Source organism: Eutrigla gurnardus (assembly GCF_963514095.1).
Source record: "Eutrigla gurnardus genome assembly, chromosome: 14".
NCBI lineage: Eukaryota > Metazoa > Chordata > Actinopteri > Perciformes > Triglidae > Eutrigla > Eutrigla gurnardus.
The window spans coordinates 1,239,549-1,255,620 of record NC_139937.1 but is presented as its reverse complement, the minus strand read 5'-3'; the positions used below and the strand labels follow the sequence as shown (position 1 = coordinate 1,255,620).

At 44.1% G+C, this 16,072-nt stretch overlaps 1 protein-coding gene across 1 annotated transcript in view; it reads right to left on the bottom strand.

Moving 5' to 3' along the window:
* Positions 1-10,559: 10,559 nt before the first annotated feature.
* Positions 10,560-16,072, bottom strand: part of aldh5a1 (aldehyde dehydrogenase 5 family, member A1 (succinate-semialdehyde dehydrogenase)) — a 52,718-nt gene continuing 47,205 nt past the window's right edge. Inside the window, exons 9-10 of the mRNA XM_084026553.1 lie at positions 11,934-11,992; positions 10,560-11,439 (exon numbers count right to left, since the gene is read on the bottom strand). Coding sequence (XP_083882679.1) covers positions 11,228-11,439; positions 11,934-11,992 — 271 coding nt within the window. The 3' untranslated portion in view covers positions 10,560-11,227. The remainder of the gene's footprint in view (positions 11,440-11,933; positions 11,993-16,072) is intronic.

Sequence of the window (16,072 nt, the reverse complement as noted above, 5' to 3'; positions counted from 1 at the left end):
CCTCACGGATTCTTGCGCCCTGTTGATACCCCTCCAGTCACTGCGGTCAAGCCAGACGACACATCGTGAACGTCAGTCAAGCCAGCCGACCAAGTTTTTTGCTGTACGTGATTGTAGTATCTTTACGGTAATATCGTCTCAGAACTGGTTTCAAAATAAAAGCATTCGTCGGGTACATAGCGAAAGACTGTCAACGAAAGCAAATACTGACCAACGGAAACGTACGGACGTTGTGATATCTACTTTCAAAATAAAGGCTCAAATAATTGACAATTATAAGCTTAAGCCATTTTTTTATTGAAATTTCTAACAAGGCCATGTTTCCACATGCAAATTTCACTTCAGGGTAATAGTAGACGTACACCGCCTCATATTGCCACCCAGGAAGTTTCAAGTCTTTCCTGTGTCTTTCCTGTGTCTTTCAAACTAAGGTAAACTGAAGTGTTAAATATGAGACATATTACACATGATTTTGGATTCAATTTAAAAGGAAACGCCCTGTTATCACTGACTAATTCCACTTCAGGGTTATAGTATATGACCTGGTAGTGTGAACCAGTAAGAATCAAGACATTCTGATGTATAGTTTCAGAATAAAAGCCCGTCAAAATGTCAAATATGAGACAAATTACATTTGATTTTGGATTCAATTTAAAAGGAATCGCCCTGTTATCAAGGAATAATTCCACTTCAGAGTTATAGTATATGACCTGGTAGTGTGACCCAGTAAGTATCAAAACATTCTGATGTATAGTTTCAAAATAAAAGCCCATCAAAGTGTCAAATATGAGAATTATTACACATGATTTTGGGATCAATTTAAAAGGAAACGCCCTGTTATCACTGACTAATTCCACTTCAGGGTTATAGTATATGACCCTGTAGTGTGACCCAGTAAGTATCAAGACAATCTGATGTATAGTTTCAGAATAAAAGCCTGTCAAAATGTCAAATATGACACATATTACATATGATTTTGGATTCAATTTAAAAGGAATCGCCCTGTTATCAAGGAATAATTCCACTTCAGAGTTATAGTATATGACCTGGTAGTGTGACCCAGTAAGTATCAAAACATTCTGATGTATAGTTTCAAAATAAAAGCCCGTCAAAGTGTCAAATATGAGACAAACTACATTTGATTTTGGATTCAATTTAAAAGGAAACGCCCTGTTATCAAGGAATAATTCCATCCATCCATCCATCCATCCATCCATCCATCCATCCAGCCATCCATCCATCCATCCATTTTCCTCCGCTTATCCGGGACCGGGTCGCGGGGGCAGCTGCCTGAGCAGGGACGCCCAGACTTCCCTCTCCCCAGACACTTCCCCCAGCTCCTCCGGGAGGACCCCAAGGCGTTCCCAGGCCAGCCGGGTGACATAGTCACTCCAGCGTGTCCTGGGTCTTCCTCGGGGTCTTATTCTTTTGGTCATGACCCAAAGTTCATGACCACAGGTGAGGGTAGGAACGTAGATTGACCGGTAAACCGAGAGCTTCGCCTTTCGGCTCAGCTCTCTCTTTACCACGACGGACCGATACAGCGACCGCATTACTTCAGCCGCTGCACCGATCCGCCTGTCAATCTCACGCTCCATCCTTCCCTCACTCGTGAACAAGACCCCAAGATACTTCAACTCCTCCACTTGAGGTAGGAACTCCCCCCCGACCTGGAGGGAGCAAGCCACCTTTTTCCGGTCGAGAACCATGGCCTCAGAAATGGAGGTGCTAATCCTCATCCCGGCTGCTTCACACTCGGCTGCAAACCGCCCCAGGACATGCTGGAGGTCCTGGCTCGAAGGAGCCAACAAGACCACATCGTCCGCAAAAAGCAGGGATGAAATCCAGTGGCTCCCGAACCAGATCCCCTCCGGCCCACGGCTGCGCCTAGAAATCCTGTCCATAAAAATAATGAACAGGACCGGTGACAAAAGGCAGCCCTGCCGGAGTCCAACATGCACCTGGAACAGGTCTGACTTACTGCCGGCAATGCGAACCAAGCTCCAGCTCCAGTCATACAGGGACCGAACAGCCCTTAGCAGAGGGCCCCCGACCCCGTACTCCCGAAGTACCTCCCACAGAATGCCACGACGGACACGGTCGAATGCCTTCTCCAAGTCCACAAAACACATGTGGACTGGTTGGGCAAACTCATGAACCCTTGAGCACCCTGCGGAGGGTATAGAGATGGTCCAGTGTTCCACGGCCAGGACGAAAACCGCATTGTTCCTCCTGAATCCGAGGTTCGACTATCGGCCGAATTCTCCTCTCCAGCACCCTGGAATAGACTTTCCCGGGGAGGCTGAGAAGTGTGATCCCCCGATAGTTGGAACACACCCTCCGGTCCCCCTTTTTGAATAGAGGGACCACCACCCCGGTCTGCCAGTCCAGAGGCACTGTCCCCGACTGCCACGCGATGTTGCAGAGACGTGTCAACCAAGACAGCCCCACAACATCCAGAGACTTGAGGTACTCAGGGCGGATCTCTGGTCAAAGCTCTCCCGGAGGTGGGAGTTGAAGACCTCCCTGACAGAGGGTTCCACCAGACGTTCCCAGCAGACCCTCACAACGCGTTTAGGTCTGCCAAGTCTGTCCAGCTTCCTCCCCTGCCAGCGGATCCAACTCACCACCAGGTGGTGATCAGTTGACAGCTCAGCTCCTCTCTTCACCCGAGTGTCCAAAACATACGGCCGGAGGTCAGATGACACAACCACGAAGTCGATCATTGACCTCCGGCCTAGGGTGTCCTGGTGCCATGTGCACTGATGGACACCCTTATGTTTGAACATGGTGTTCGTTATGGACAAACCGTGACCAGCACAGAAGTCCAATAACAGAACCCCACTCGGGTTCTGATCGGGGAGACCGTTCCTCCCAATCACGCCCCTCCAGGTAACACTGTCGTTGCCCACGTGAACGTTGAAGTCCCCCAGTAAAACAATGGAGTCCCCGGTTGGAGCACTCTCAAGTACCCCTCCCAAGGACTCCAAGAAGGCCGGGTACTCTGCACTGCCATTTGGCCTGTAGGCCGAAACAACAGTGAGAGACCTATCCCTGACCCAAAGACGCAGGGAAACGACCCTCTCGTTCACCGGGGAAAACTCCAACACATGGCGGCCGAGCTGGGGGGCTATAAGCAAGCCCACACCAGCTCGGCGCCTTTCACCGCGGGCAACTCCAGAGTAGAAGAGAGTCCAGCCTCTCTCAAGGAGTTGGGTTCCAGAGCCTAGACTGTGCGTGGAGGTGAGCCCGACTACCTGTAGCCGGTAGCGCTCTACCTCCCGCACTAGCTCAGGCTCTTTCCCCCCCAGTGAGGTGACATTCCATGTCCCCATGGCTAGAGTCACCGTCCGGGGATTGGGTCGCCGGGGCACCCGCCCAGGACAGCCACCCAAATCCCACCGCACCGGCCCCTTCTGAACCCTCCTGCGGGTGGTGGGCCTACAGGAGGGCAGGCCCACGTCGCTCTTTCGGGCTGTGCCCGGCCGGGTCCCGTGGGCACAGACCCGGCCACCAGGCGCTCGCCTGCGAGCCCCAACCCCGGATAACAGGGCGTTTCCTTTTAAATTGAATCCAAAATCAAATCTAGTTTGTCTCATATTTGACACTTTGACAGGCTTTTATTCTGAAACTATACATCAGAATGTTTTGATACTTACTGGGTCACACTACCAGGTTATATACTATAACTCTGAAGTTGAATTATTCCTTGATAACAGGGCGTTTCCCTTTAAATTGAACCCAAAATCATGTGTAATAAGTCTCATATTTGACACTTTGATGGGCTTTTATTTTGAAACTATACATCAGAATGTTTTGATACTTACTGGGTCACACTACCAGGTCATATACTATAACTCTGAAGTGGAATTATTCCTTGATACCAGGGCGTTTCCTTTTAAATTGAATCCAAAATCAAATGTAGTTTGTCTCATATTTGACACTTTGACAGGCTTTTATTCTGAAACTATACATCAGAATGATTTGATACTTACTGGGTCACACTACCAGGTCATATACTATAACCCTGCAGTGGAATTATTCCTTGATAACAGGGCGTTTCCTTTTAAATTGAACCCAAAATCATGTGTAATATGTGTCATATTTGACACTTTGACAGGCTTTTATTCTATAACTATACATCAGAATGTCTTGATTCTTACTGGTTCACACTACCAGGTCATATACTATAACCTCAAAGTGGAATTATTCCTTGATAACAGGGCGATTCCTTTTAAATTGAATCCAAAATCAATTGTAATTTGTCTCATATTTGACAGGCTTTTACTCTGAAACTATACATAAGAATGTCTTGATACTTACTGGGTCACACTACGGGGTCATATACTATAACCCTGAAGTGGAATTAGTCTGTGATAACAAGGCGTTTCCTTTTAAATTGAACCCAAAATCATGTGTAATATGTCTCATATTTGACACTTTGATGGGCTTTTATTTTGAAACTATACATCAGAATGTTTTGATACTTACTGGGTCACACTACCAGGTCATATACTATGACCCTGAAGTGGAATTAGTCTGTGATAACAGGGCGTTTCCTTTTAAATTGAATCCAAAATCACATGTAATTTGTCTCATATTTAACACTTAAGTTTACCTTAGTTTGAAAGACACAGGAAAGACTTGAAACTTCCTGGGTGGCAATATGAGGCAGTGTACGTCTACTATTACCCTGAAGTGAAATTAGAATGTGGAAACATGGCCTTGTTAGAAATTCCAATAAAAAAACTATTGGCTTAAGATTACAATTGTCAATTATTTGAGCCTTTATTTTGAAAGTACATATCACAACGTCCGTCCATTTCCGTTGACAGTATTTGCTTTCGTTGGCAGTCTTTCGCTATGCACTCGACGAGTGCTTTTATTTTGAAACCAGTTCTGAGACATTATTACCGTAAATATACTATTATCACGTACAGCAAAAAAACTGGGTCGGCTGGCTTGACTGTCGTTCACGATGTGTCGGCTGGCTTGACCGCAGTCTCCAGTCGGGCACGGGGCCGTGGCTCGGGCTCATCATGCTGGGGTCTCTACCACCTTTGCCGGGTGGTAGATTCTGCCTCCTGAAGTTCGGTAAAGTTGCGCTCTCCCCGCTCCACGAATGAGCGCGCACGAGCGTGGCACTCATTATAGCGCATTTCCTCTGCGCTCTGGTGGTTTAAAAACGAGGATAAAGTGTAACAATTATACGATGGCTTAATGGCTGTATGTATGTGTGTTGATGATATGTGCACATAAATAAGGAGAATGTTTAGTTATTCCCGCTGTGTTCTACAGTGATCTAATGGAAGGTATTACTGTATTACATGCAATTGGGCCGTCTCCTCCTCCTGCGGTGACAGCGCTGATTCAATATTTCAAAAGGATTTTGATTTAAGAGTCAGATTTTAAAAGAAGGTGTTAATATGAAAAAAACTATCACTCATTAAAAGCGTCAAAAACATTGCTGGAGTTCATCATGATAACGCAGATCTAACGTATGATATGGAGTATAATTAAATGTGTGCGAGTCATCAAAAAAATATAGTTCTTCTCACGTTTACTGCTGATTCCCTTCCAGTCTCCAGAATGTGCGTACCGGTACGCATGCCTCAGCGTTTGCTTATGGGTACGCACACTTTCCCGTCAAGTTTGGTTTTTATAGATCACAACATTTGCGTGGAAAGTGGCGTACGCACGTTTCCAGCCCCGTTTTGTGCGTACGCAAGCTTTATAAATGAGGGCCCAGGTTGGTGAGGTGACAAGCGGGGAGCGTGAGCCAAACACGGAGGAGGACATGGAGGATACAGAGGACATGAGGGAGCAGGCCGGTTAAGTGATAACACAGGGAGATGAGTCAGACACAGTGGAGGGCTTGGAGGTGGACCACATGGAGGAAAATGTGGAGAAGTGTTTACCTGAGACAACAGATGAACAGTTTGAACGCACAGGAATGGAGGAAGTGGATGTGAATGCTGAACGAGTGAGTGAAGGAGGGGAGGAACATGTAACAGCCAGGGACACCATCCTGCCTCCCAGTGTTCCAAGGAGGAACTCACCTAGGAATCACATGATCATGAGTCACAAACCGTGGAATCAGAGGAGGATCGGCAGAAGGTAGAAAGAGGATGGAAGTTGTGGCAGAGGGCCAAAGTAAGCAGAGCAGCAGGACACATTTAGCTTTACATGTCAAGAGCATCCACCTTAATAGGGGGTACATGCAAACATTTTCATCATACATCATTACATGCCACACTGTCATTCATTGTTTTACATGTTTTCTTTGACTGTTCTCTTTGCTTGTGTTTGGTGGGTGGCCCTTGTTTTGTTTTGTTTCACTTGGTTTGATGACTGGGACGCCATCAATTAAAGAAGGGGTGAATGTAAGGCAGTTGCCTATTTTGGCCAATAGATGGAACTGTTGTATTATTTATGCCCTCAGGCGTTACGCGATTGTTGCTGTTTGTCCCTTACCGGACACGTTTTTTTGTTATTTTGCTCTGCGGGCTGCCATGTTGTTTCAGAGTTGGTTGTATGGTTTGCAAGGTGGAGCCGCAGCATCGACCCTCAATAAATGGCGCGGTCTAAGCCACGATCTTGACCATCCGTGTGTCCGACTCGTCCCTCACATTGCACCCAAATCAACCATTAACACAACGCAGAGTCTCCTGGTGTAGAGAGGCGCCATCTCACACGGGCTGGGTTACAGATACAAAATCAAAACTAAGAGGAAAACGTTTTCATTTCTGCGGTGCAGTGGGACGGACGAGCGCGCTCTCGGCACTCTACTACTAATGTCTACGGGGTGATATGAGGTGAGTAACACATTAATGTTGTTTCGCCTCACTATTTGAGCTAAACGAGTGCTGTTGTGTCTCATACGGACCCAACCTGTGTTGAATAGGTCTTGGAATTATTTTCTGAGTCCCAGAAAGGAAGATAAAACTTGCCCCTATGGGTTAGCATTGGAGTAGGTCTGGAAGGCTGCCAGCCAGGTACAGATCTTGGGCTCGGCAACGTCAATTTTTGTCGGGTTTTTTGCTTCTGAAAAGTCGGGATGACCCTGGGGACGACTATGGGGTCAAAAATTACCGGATTTCTCCTTTCAACAAAAGTAAAATTGCACTAATTCTTTAGAATTAGAATTGAGGCATTTTCATGAGTGTTTACTCTTTAATGCATACAACACTTATGGATGTATCTACTCCAAGGATTTGACAGAAAGAAACCGCTTCGATGCACACATCTCTTTGAACACGTTGGAACTGAATGCTCGCGGGCAAGGCAGAATAAAGGCACTTAGAGTGCGATACCAGAATACAACAGTAGGTGTCCTTCTTGGACAAGAAACAGAAGAGAGGAGCAAATACAGTAGATCATGTCAGAACAATGTGAGAGTGAAAATATACAGGTAAAAGCCAGTAAATTAGAATATTTTGAAAAACTTGATTTATTTCAGTAATTGCATTCAAAAGGTGTAACTTGTACATTATATTTATTCATTGCACACAGACTGATGCATTCAAATGTTTATTTCATTTAATTTTGATGATTTGAAGTGGCAACAAATGAAAATCCAAAATTCCGTGTGTCACAAAATTAGAATATTGTGTTAGGGTTAAATTTGGAAGATACCTGGTGCCACAAACTAATCAGCTGATTAACTCAAAACACCTGCAAAGGGCTTTAAATGGTCTCTCAGTCCAGTTCTGAAGCCTACACAAACATGGGGAAGACTTCAGATTTGACAGCTGTCCAAAAGGCGACCATCGACACATTGCACAAGGAGGGAAAGACACAAAAGGTTATTGCTGAAGAGGCTGGCTGTTCTCAGAGCTCTGTGTCCAAACACATTAATGGAGAGGCAAAGGGAAGGGAAAACTGTGGTCAGAAAAAGTGTACAAGCAATAGGGATCACCGCGCCCTGGTCAAGATTGTGAAAAAAAACCCATTCAAAAATGTGGGGGAGATTCACAAGGAGTGGACAGCTGCTGGAGTCAGTGCTTCAAGATCCACCACCAAGAGACGCTTGAAAGACATGGGTTTCAACTGCCGCATACCTCGTGTCAAGCCACTGTTGACCAAGAAACAGCGCGAAAAGCGTCTCACCTGGGCTAAGGAAAAAAAGAGCTGGACTGCTGCTGAGTGGTCCAAAGTCATGTTTTCTGACGAAAGCAAATTTTGCATTTCCTTTGGAAATCGAGGTCCCAGAGTCTGGAGGAGGACAGGAGAGGCACAGGATCCACGTTGCCTGAAGTCTAGTGTAAAGTTTCCACCATCAGTGATGGTTTGGGGTGCCATGTCATCTGCTGGTGTCGGTCCACTCTGTTTCCTGAGATCCAGGGTCAACGCAGCCGTATACCAGCAAGTTTTAGAGCACTTCATGCTTCCTGCTGCTGACCTGTTCTATGGAGATGGAGATTTCAAGTTCCAACAGGACTTGGCGCCTGCACACAGCGCAAAATCTACCCGTGCCTGGTTTACGGACCATGGTATTTCTGTTCTAAATTGGCCAGCCAACTCCCCTGACCTTAGCCCCATAGAAAATCTGTGGGGTATTGTGAAAAGGAAGATGCAGAATGCCAGACCCAAAAACGCAGAAGAGTTGAAGGCCACTATCAGAGCAACCTGGGCTCTCATAACACCTGAGCAGTGCCAGAAACTCATCGACTCCATGCCACGCCGCATTAACGCAGTAATTGAGGCAAAAGGAGCTCCAACCAAGTATTGAGTATTGTACATGCTCATATTTTTCATTTTCATACTTTTCAGTTGGCCAACATTTCTAAAAATCCCTTTTTTGTATTAGCCTTAAGTAATATTCTAATTTTGTGACACACGGAATTTTGGATTTTCATTTGTTGCCACTTCAAATCATCAAAATTAAATGAAATAAACATTTGAATGCATCAGTCTGTGTGCAATGAATAAATATAATGTACAAGTTACACCTTTTGAATGCAATTACTGAAATAAATCAAGTTTTTCAAAATATTCTAATTTACTGGCTTTTACCTGTATGTCTGTGAAAGGAAAATGTATATATGTGAAAGGGAAAATATATATCTGTGAGAGGAGAATGTCAGTATGTGACAGGGAAAATATATATCTGTGAGAGGTAACAGAATTAATAATGTCTTAATGCGGCCCCTCATACCCGACGTTGGTTTTGTTGTCTTTTTTTTTGGGGGGGGGGGGGGTTTAGACAACAGAACCAACATCGGGTTTAAACAAAAAAACGAAGTTGGTTTGGTTGTCTAAACCCGATTTTGGATTTGTTGTCTAGAGCTACCGGTTGGTTTTTTCACCTAACGCGGTGTTGCTTTTGATGTCTAAATAGTGTACCCGTGACATGAAAAAAAAAAGAGGAAAAATTCAATAGATTTAAATTTCATCCGTATTTCAATTGCCGTGAGACTGTGTTTAACCTAAAGTAAGTATTTGATGTCCAGTTCAGGACACATTTAGCTTAGCTTAGCAGCAGCAGTAAGAGGCTCTTTGGATCCAGTCCAGGCCTAGCTTTCCTCGGTCTTCAAAGTCATGTGACATCATCTTCTGTTTGTTTAGTAACAAATCAACTATTTTTTAATATTGTTAGCACCAACACAAATTTTATGTGAAGAAAATAACTTCAACCATTGAAGTCACATAAAAAACGCATTACAAGATTTAAAGGGGACATATTATGAAAAACAGATTTTCTCTGGTCTCTACACCTATAAACTGGTCGTCCCTGAGCCTGTCAACTCCCAGGATGAGGAAAACAAGCAATTCCTGCATGGTCTCTGCAGCCCACCGTGACATAACGATAAGGGTCTTTTGCATAAGCCGAACTCCTCTGCACGATGATAGGAGATATCCGAGAGGGGGCGTTTCGCAACACAGCGCTGACGCAGCCCAGCGAACAGCCGAGCGAGCTCAGGCGACCGACAGTGGAGAGCGAGCGGCAGCATAAAGCGAGCGCAGCCGACAGACAGCGGAGAGCGAGCGCAGGCGACCGAAAGTGGAGAGCTCCAGAGAGCGCGGAGAGTGCAGCCCGGGTGAAGCTGGAGACAATCCTCCCTGTCTCACACGCTCTGGTGCGTCTTCACTGCTGCCTCCGGTCGGGTCTCTTTTTAATTTTTAATGACAATGTGCCGGCTACGGTTCGTGTTAGCTTGTATGTGTGTGCTAACCACTTCACATCAGACTGCTTCAGTAATGAGGGTCAGTACAAAGCTGGCTTTGCGTCGACACTGACCTTCGTAAAAGGATCTGCCCCAACCATACGGGACCCAGCAACGTCACCTGAGCCACATAGGCGAGTCATAGCAATAAATCCACGTAAACATTGGCGCATGCTGCTGCGTAGCGTAAGCGTCGTCTCCGTAGCTCTCCAAGTAGGCGATGACAGACGGATTTAAAGGTGCAGGCACAGAAACAGCCTAATCTCAGGAGAGCTCATTTGAGCAACTTTTAGACAGCTGAAATTCAGGACCACGGATGGGTTTGGGGCAATGCATATCGAATACAGTGTTGTTGGACCTCTGACAGCTGTGTGGAATTGATGAAAAACAGTATAATATGTCCACTTTAATATCACATTTTCCTCTTTAATTTCCAATCAATACCTTGTCAGAAATACAAAATTATTCTTGTACATTAACTATGACTACACAGTTATATTACAATTAAGACGAAAAAACAGAAACTCTATTCAGTATTCAACATCATTTCTTTAGCTACTATTTCACAAGGCTCTTGCAGGAGACATTATGGGCCAGTTAGCACATTCTGTATTAGATTTCTAAAGATCTGTACTAGTAATTACAAAATGTTCATTTTATAAAGAGATGATAAGCTTTAAAAGTCTCTTCATGTCGAATGAATAATATTGTCCAATGAAAAATTGATTTGAAGGAGAAGGTATTTAACCCTAGGTTTCAGCGTTTGTTCAACACTAAGGAGCTGAAGATTATTAACAATTATGTTAAGGGGTAGTTAGTTGGTTCTCCCACCCTCACTTCAGATCCCTGCCCCTCCTGACAGCTAACAATGGGACAATAAACATTTACATACTAATTTACTTTCCTACGTTTCCCATTACTAACTCAAGCGTTGTCACTTTAGACTGAAGGTCTTTATACTCCAATTTAAAGGCCATTTTGTGCTGGTTATGGTTAAATCACATCAGTTAAAACCTTTTGCGTCCTATTGATTACTGTATTTCTTAACACTTCATCCTATTTCAGGGTTTGAGGCCTCCAAAGCACATGTACTTGACCTCCAGATATTCATCAATGCCATATTTCGAGCCTTCACGGCCCAAACCGGACTGTTTGACACCGCCGAATGTGGCTTCAGGAGTGGACAACAGGCCTTCGTTGACTCCAACCAAGCCCACCTCCAATGCCTCCGCCACCCGCCAGATCTGACTGACATCCTGAGAGTAGACGTAACCTGAGAACAGAAAGATAAGAGTGTGTTTTACAAGCAGCAGAGACAGAAGCCCATGGTTGAGTCCTTTTTAAGGTTTCACCTCCTTCAATGGAAACAGAGCAATAACACAGACATGATATGCATGAGAATCGTAAAAGGTTATTAATAAAATAAATAATAATAATAATAATTAATAAATCATTTAAAAATACAAAAACAAAACAAAACATTGTTGACCCAGCATGCCCTGACACTTGGGACTGGGGCTGGCATGCCGCTTCCTTTATTATTATTATTATTATTATTGCTCTTGATGATGTGGGAGGCCGTAGTAATGGCAGTGGTGTTGTTCTACACACATGCACACACACATACTCCAGATGAACAAAACACCTGACAAGTGATTCTCTCTTTTCACATGCTACATCGTTTTTTTAAAATACGTTTTAAAGTTCAACAAACAGTTCAAAATTTTCAACACTTGTTTAAAATGGAGGTCAGAAGGATGCACTCACCTGCCAGCCCAACATTAGATGCGTTAGCGATAGCCATAGCCTCTTCCTCTGTGTTAAACCTTAAAATCACAAACAAAGAATTCAGTAGACAGCAGCTTTCCTTGTTGGTTTTACTGCAGAAAGCCTTTGTTTTAAAGGTGGATATACAGAATAACAAACGTAGTACAAGGTCAGTTCTTAAAATACATACCGAAACCTTGTCACACACTCAAATATCTCCATTTTTATTTAAATGATGCGCATTAGTTTGAAGCTTCATCAACTGTGCATGCAATATTTATTTTGGGAGACATATGACAAAGAAATCACATACCAGTATGAGGACATTTGTGGTATGTGGTGTAGATTCCTCCACAATGAGGAAGTGTAAATGTACGGAGGCATGTCAATATAACTCTCGCTGCCAGCATGGCAAAACAAAGGTTGACCGCAGTAAATAGCTTGTTCTCACTGCAGGCCACAACCAACCAAACCAGAGCACTTGCTTTCCACTGAAATTTGAAATTGTTACCAAGCAGGAATCACCAGAGCTAAAAGATGAAGCCAACAAGGAAGTGCCAAAAACTGCAGTTCATTCCGCCCTGCTGCTCAGCAAACAAAGGAAAACGAGATTGATATATATGACCCGCCACGGCAAAACCAGCAACAAGTCGGGTGGGACGAATTCGCGAAAACGACTAAATACGTTTTTTTTTTCAAAATTAGTGATTTTAGTTTTTTTGCAGAATATGCAATTTAAGATCATGAAGAAGCCGCTCCATGTTTCAGATAACAGTATTGGTTGCCGTAAAAGTATACATTTTGTATTTGTAGTTTCGGAAAAAATCTGCCGTTGCCTGTGTCTTCGCTGGGGCTTGCATGGCGAAGCAGTTCATTTCCATACTGATCACCGTTGGCCATTCACGCGCTGTTGTTATTTTTTCGGCCAATCACGTTAGAAGCGAAACACATGGTTATTTATACAGCGCCTGTGTCCCGCAGCCGATCAGCTGGAGCGGAAGACATCAGACGCTATATCTTATGGGATAAAGACAGCGAAATGGAGGAAATCCGTAACTTTGACTGCAAATGCTACGGAAGAAGAAAGGAGAACTCTCTCCTTGGAAGACGTACAGTATACGGATGGATTATTTAGCTGCCGAAAGAGAGCAAACGGACATACAGTTGTTACGTCGGAGATGACTGCATCCACCAAAAAGCCGCAGACGAAAAGAAAGACGGCCCGGACCTCTCATTTCATCTGAGCCAACGAAGTCTGCAGGAATACTTTTTCAGGAATACTTTTCAGTTTCTTATGGGGTGAGTTTCCGTTAACATCCAAGTTATCTACTTTGCTTAGCTGGCTAAGTTAGCTCAGTACTGTCGTTTTAAAATCGAAACTAAGCTGTAATGGGAGGTTTTTGGCTCGTACTGTGGGCATCCGATTTAACAGTAATGTGCTAAGGGGCCTGTTGGCATTGCTTGAATTGATGTGATGCTAATAGTTTAGCAACTAGCCTACCTGAGGACAATAGGCTAGTTGCTAAATCATTAGCACTAGCTACTTAGACGGTGCCTGCAGGCTAACAGATAGCAGATATCACTGAGTGACATCTGTAGGGGGGAGGGCTTATCTGAATGAGATGCAAATGAGCACCATTGTGTTTCCTTGCACGCCAGGCGAGGTGAGGGGAGGTGAGATTTGCAAATCTTTCAGGCCAGTTTTCTCAGTGAAAGGTTTTCAGAGAAGCATAGATTCAAATGGCCACAACTTCGTCAAATATTATCATGTTATGTTAGACATCATTGGAAAGCTTAGAAACGACACTTTCAGAATCTGTGAATAACTCAAAATGCCCCGAGGCTGACTTGTTCCTGGTTTTGCCGTGGCTGGTCACATATGGGGAATTCGGAGGCCAAGTCAACACCTTGAACTTGTGTTCCTCAAACCATTCCTGAACCATTTTTGCTTTGTGGTGCGTTATCCTTCTGAAAGAGGCCACTGCCATCAAAAATACTGTTTCCATGAAAGGGTATACATGGTCTGCAACAATGGTACCTGTCAAAGCCACATGAATGGCAGGAACAAACGATTCCCAGCAGAACATTGCCCAAAGCATCACACTGCCTCCACCGGCTTGCCTTCTTCCCATAATGCATCCTGGTGCCATGTGTTCCCCAGGTAAGTGACGCACATGCTCCCGGCCATCCACGTGATGTAAAAGAAACGTGATTCATCAGACCAGGCCACCTTCTTCCATTGCGCTGTGGTCCAGTTCTGATGCTAATGTGCCCATTGTTGGGGCTTTTGGCAGTTGACAGGGGTCATCATGGGCACCCTGACTGGTCTGTGGACAGGGGTCAGCATGGGCACCCTGACAGGTCTGTGGACAGGGATCAGCATGGGCATGTTCTGACACCTTTCTATCAGAACCAGCATTCATTTTTTCAACAATTTGAGCTCCAGTAGCTCGTCTGTTGGGCCAGCCTTCAATCCCCACGTGCATCAATGACAGCTTTTGATAGGTACTGACCACTGCAGACCAGGAACCCCCCCCCCCCCCCAACAAGAGCTGCAGTTTTGGAGATGCTCTGACCCACTTGTCGAGCCATCACAATTTGTCCATTTTCAAAGTTGCTCAAATACTTATGCTTGCTCATTTTTCCTGCTTCTAACTAGTGGTCGACCAATTAATCGGTTGGCCGATTAATCGGGCTGATTAATGACATTTTGAGATGATGATTGGCCAATGCCTGCGCTCATGAGGCCAATAAACAAAAAATGTCTGCAGACACAAAAACGCCATCTCCTCGTTACCACCTCTAAACCCATGTCATGCTGATGATCTTGTAAACAACTTTAATTCAAAAATTGTGAATGTCATAGATATCATTGCACCTGTTATGGTTAAAACAATTTCTGGTAAGCAAAAGGGACCCTGGAGAAAAGCTGCTGTTGTAACAGCCCAGAGAAGAGAGTGCAGGAAGGCTGAACGAATCTGGCGGACTAAAACTTGTCATATTCGCCATGACATCTATAAAGGGTCATTCCATGCCAACTCAGCCCATGTACCCATGACACCTCTCAGATTTTGCTGAAAAATTGGGAAAATATGCCTTGTTACCAAACAAAGGAATCTGAAGTTTTAGGTCAATATCTCAAACAGTTTGCCCATGGCATCCATTTGAATTTCAAGTGCCACACCCCTTTTTGACACATTGGAATTTCGCATTTCATTTGTTGGCATTTTTGGAGGCCCATAACTTTTCTTCTAATAGTGATAGAAGGCTGACAATTGGTATGTTAGTTCACTGTAGTTTGTACTACACAATTCTGCAGGCAGAATCAACATTCCTTACTGTTTGGGTGAGAGGTGGGTCACCAAAGTCCTAAAAAAATTTGACGGCATGTGTGATTTTTCAGACTGCTGACTTGCTCGTGCTGCAAGTCGCTTGTCACAGGCACGTCTCTTTCATCGGGGATAAGGGCTTAATTTGTTTTTTTTTCAGGAAATTAATGGCCAGCAATCTAAATATTTTACCTTTATATATTTATATATAATATAATATGCTTTTGTCATCACCGAGTTACTGAAGTTATTTCCAATATTTACATGCTTCATCATCACTAAATTCTCCCTGATCTACATTCCAGACTTCTGGAAAAAAATGTCCAAAATGGTGCATTATGAAGAATAAAATTCATATTATGGAGCTTCATAATAAGGTTTTATTTCATTAAAAGAAAGAAAAAATATGCATCTTTATCTGGTATAAATCCCATTAGGATCATCAAGTGACCACATGGTCATTTGGGGGTCCACATATTTGGTTCCAAAAGAGTCACCTCTGCCCGAAAGGGTTTTTGGACCCCCATAAAACCCCCACCAGTGGTACCATACCGTTCAAATTAATTTTGGCAAGAGCAACGTTCCCAAATATAACAAATAATCCTGTTTAGAATAAATATGATCATTAATCGTGGTGCTAGGGCCACCCAAAAAATGAAAAATCACACATGGCGTCAACATTTTTTAGGACTTTGGTGACCCACCTCTCACCTAAACAGTAAGGAATGTTGATTCTGTAGTACAAACTACAATGAACTAACAGACCAATTTTCAGCCTTCTATCACTATTAGAAGAGAAGTTATGGGCCT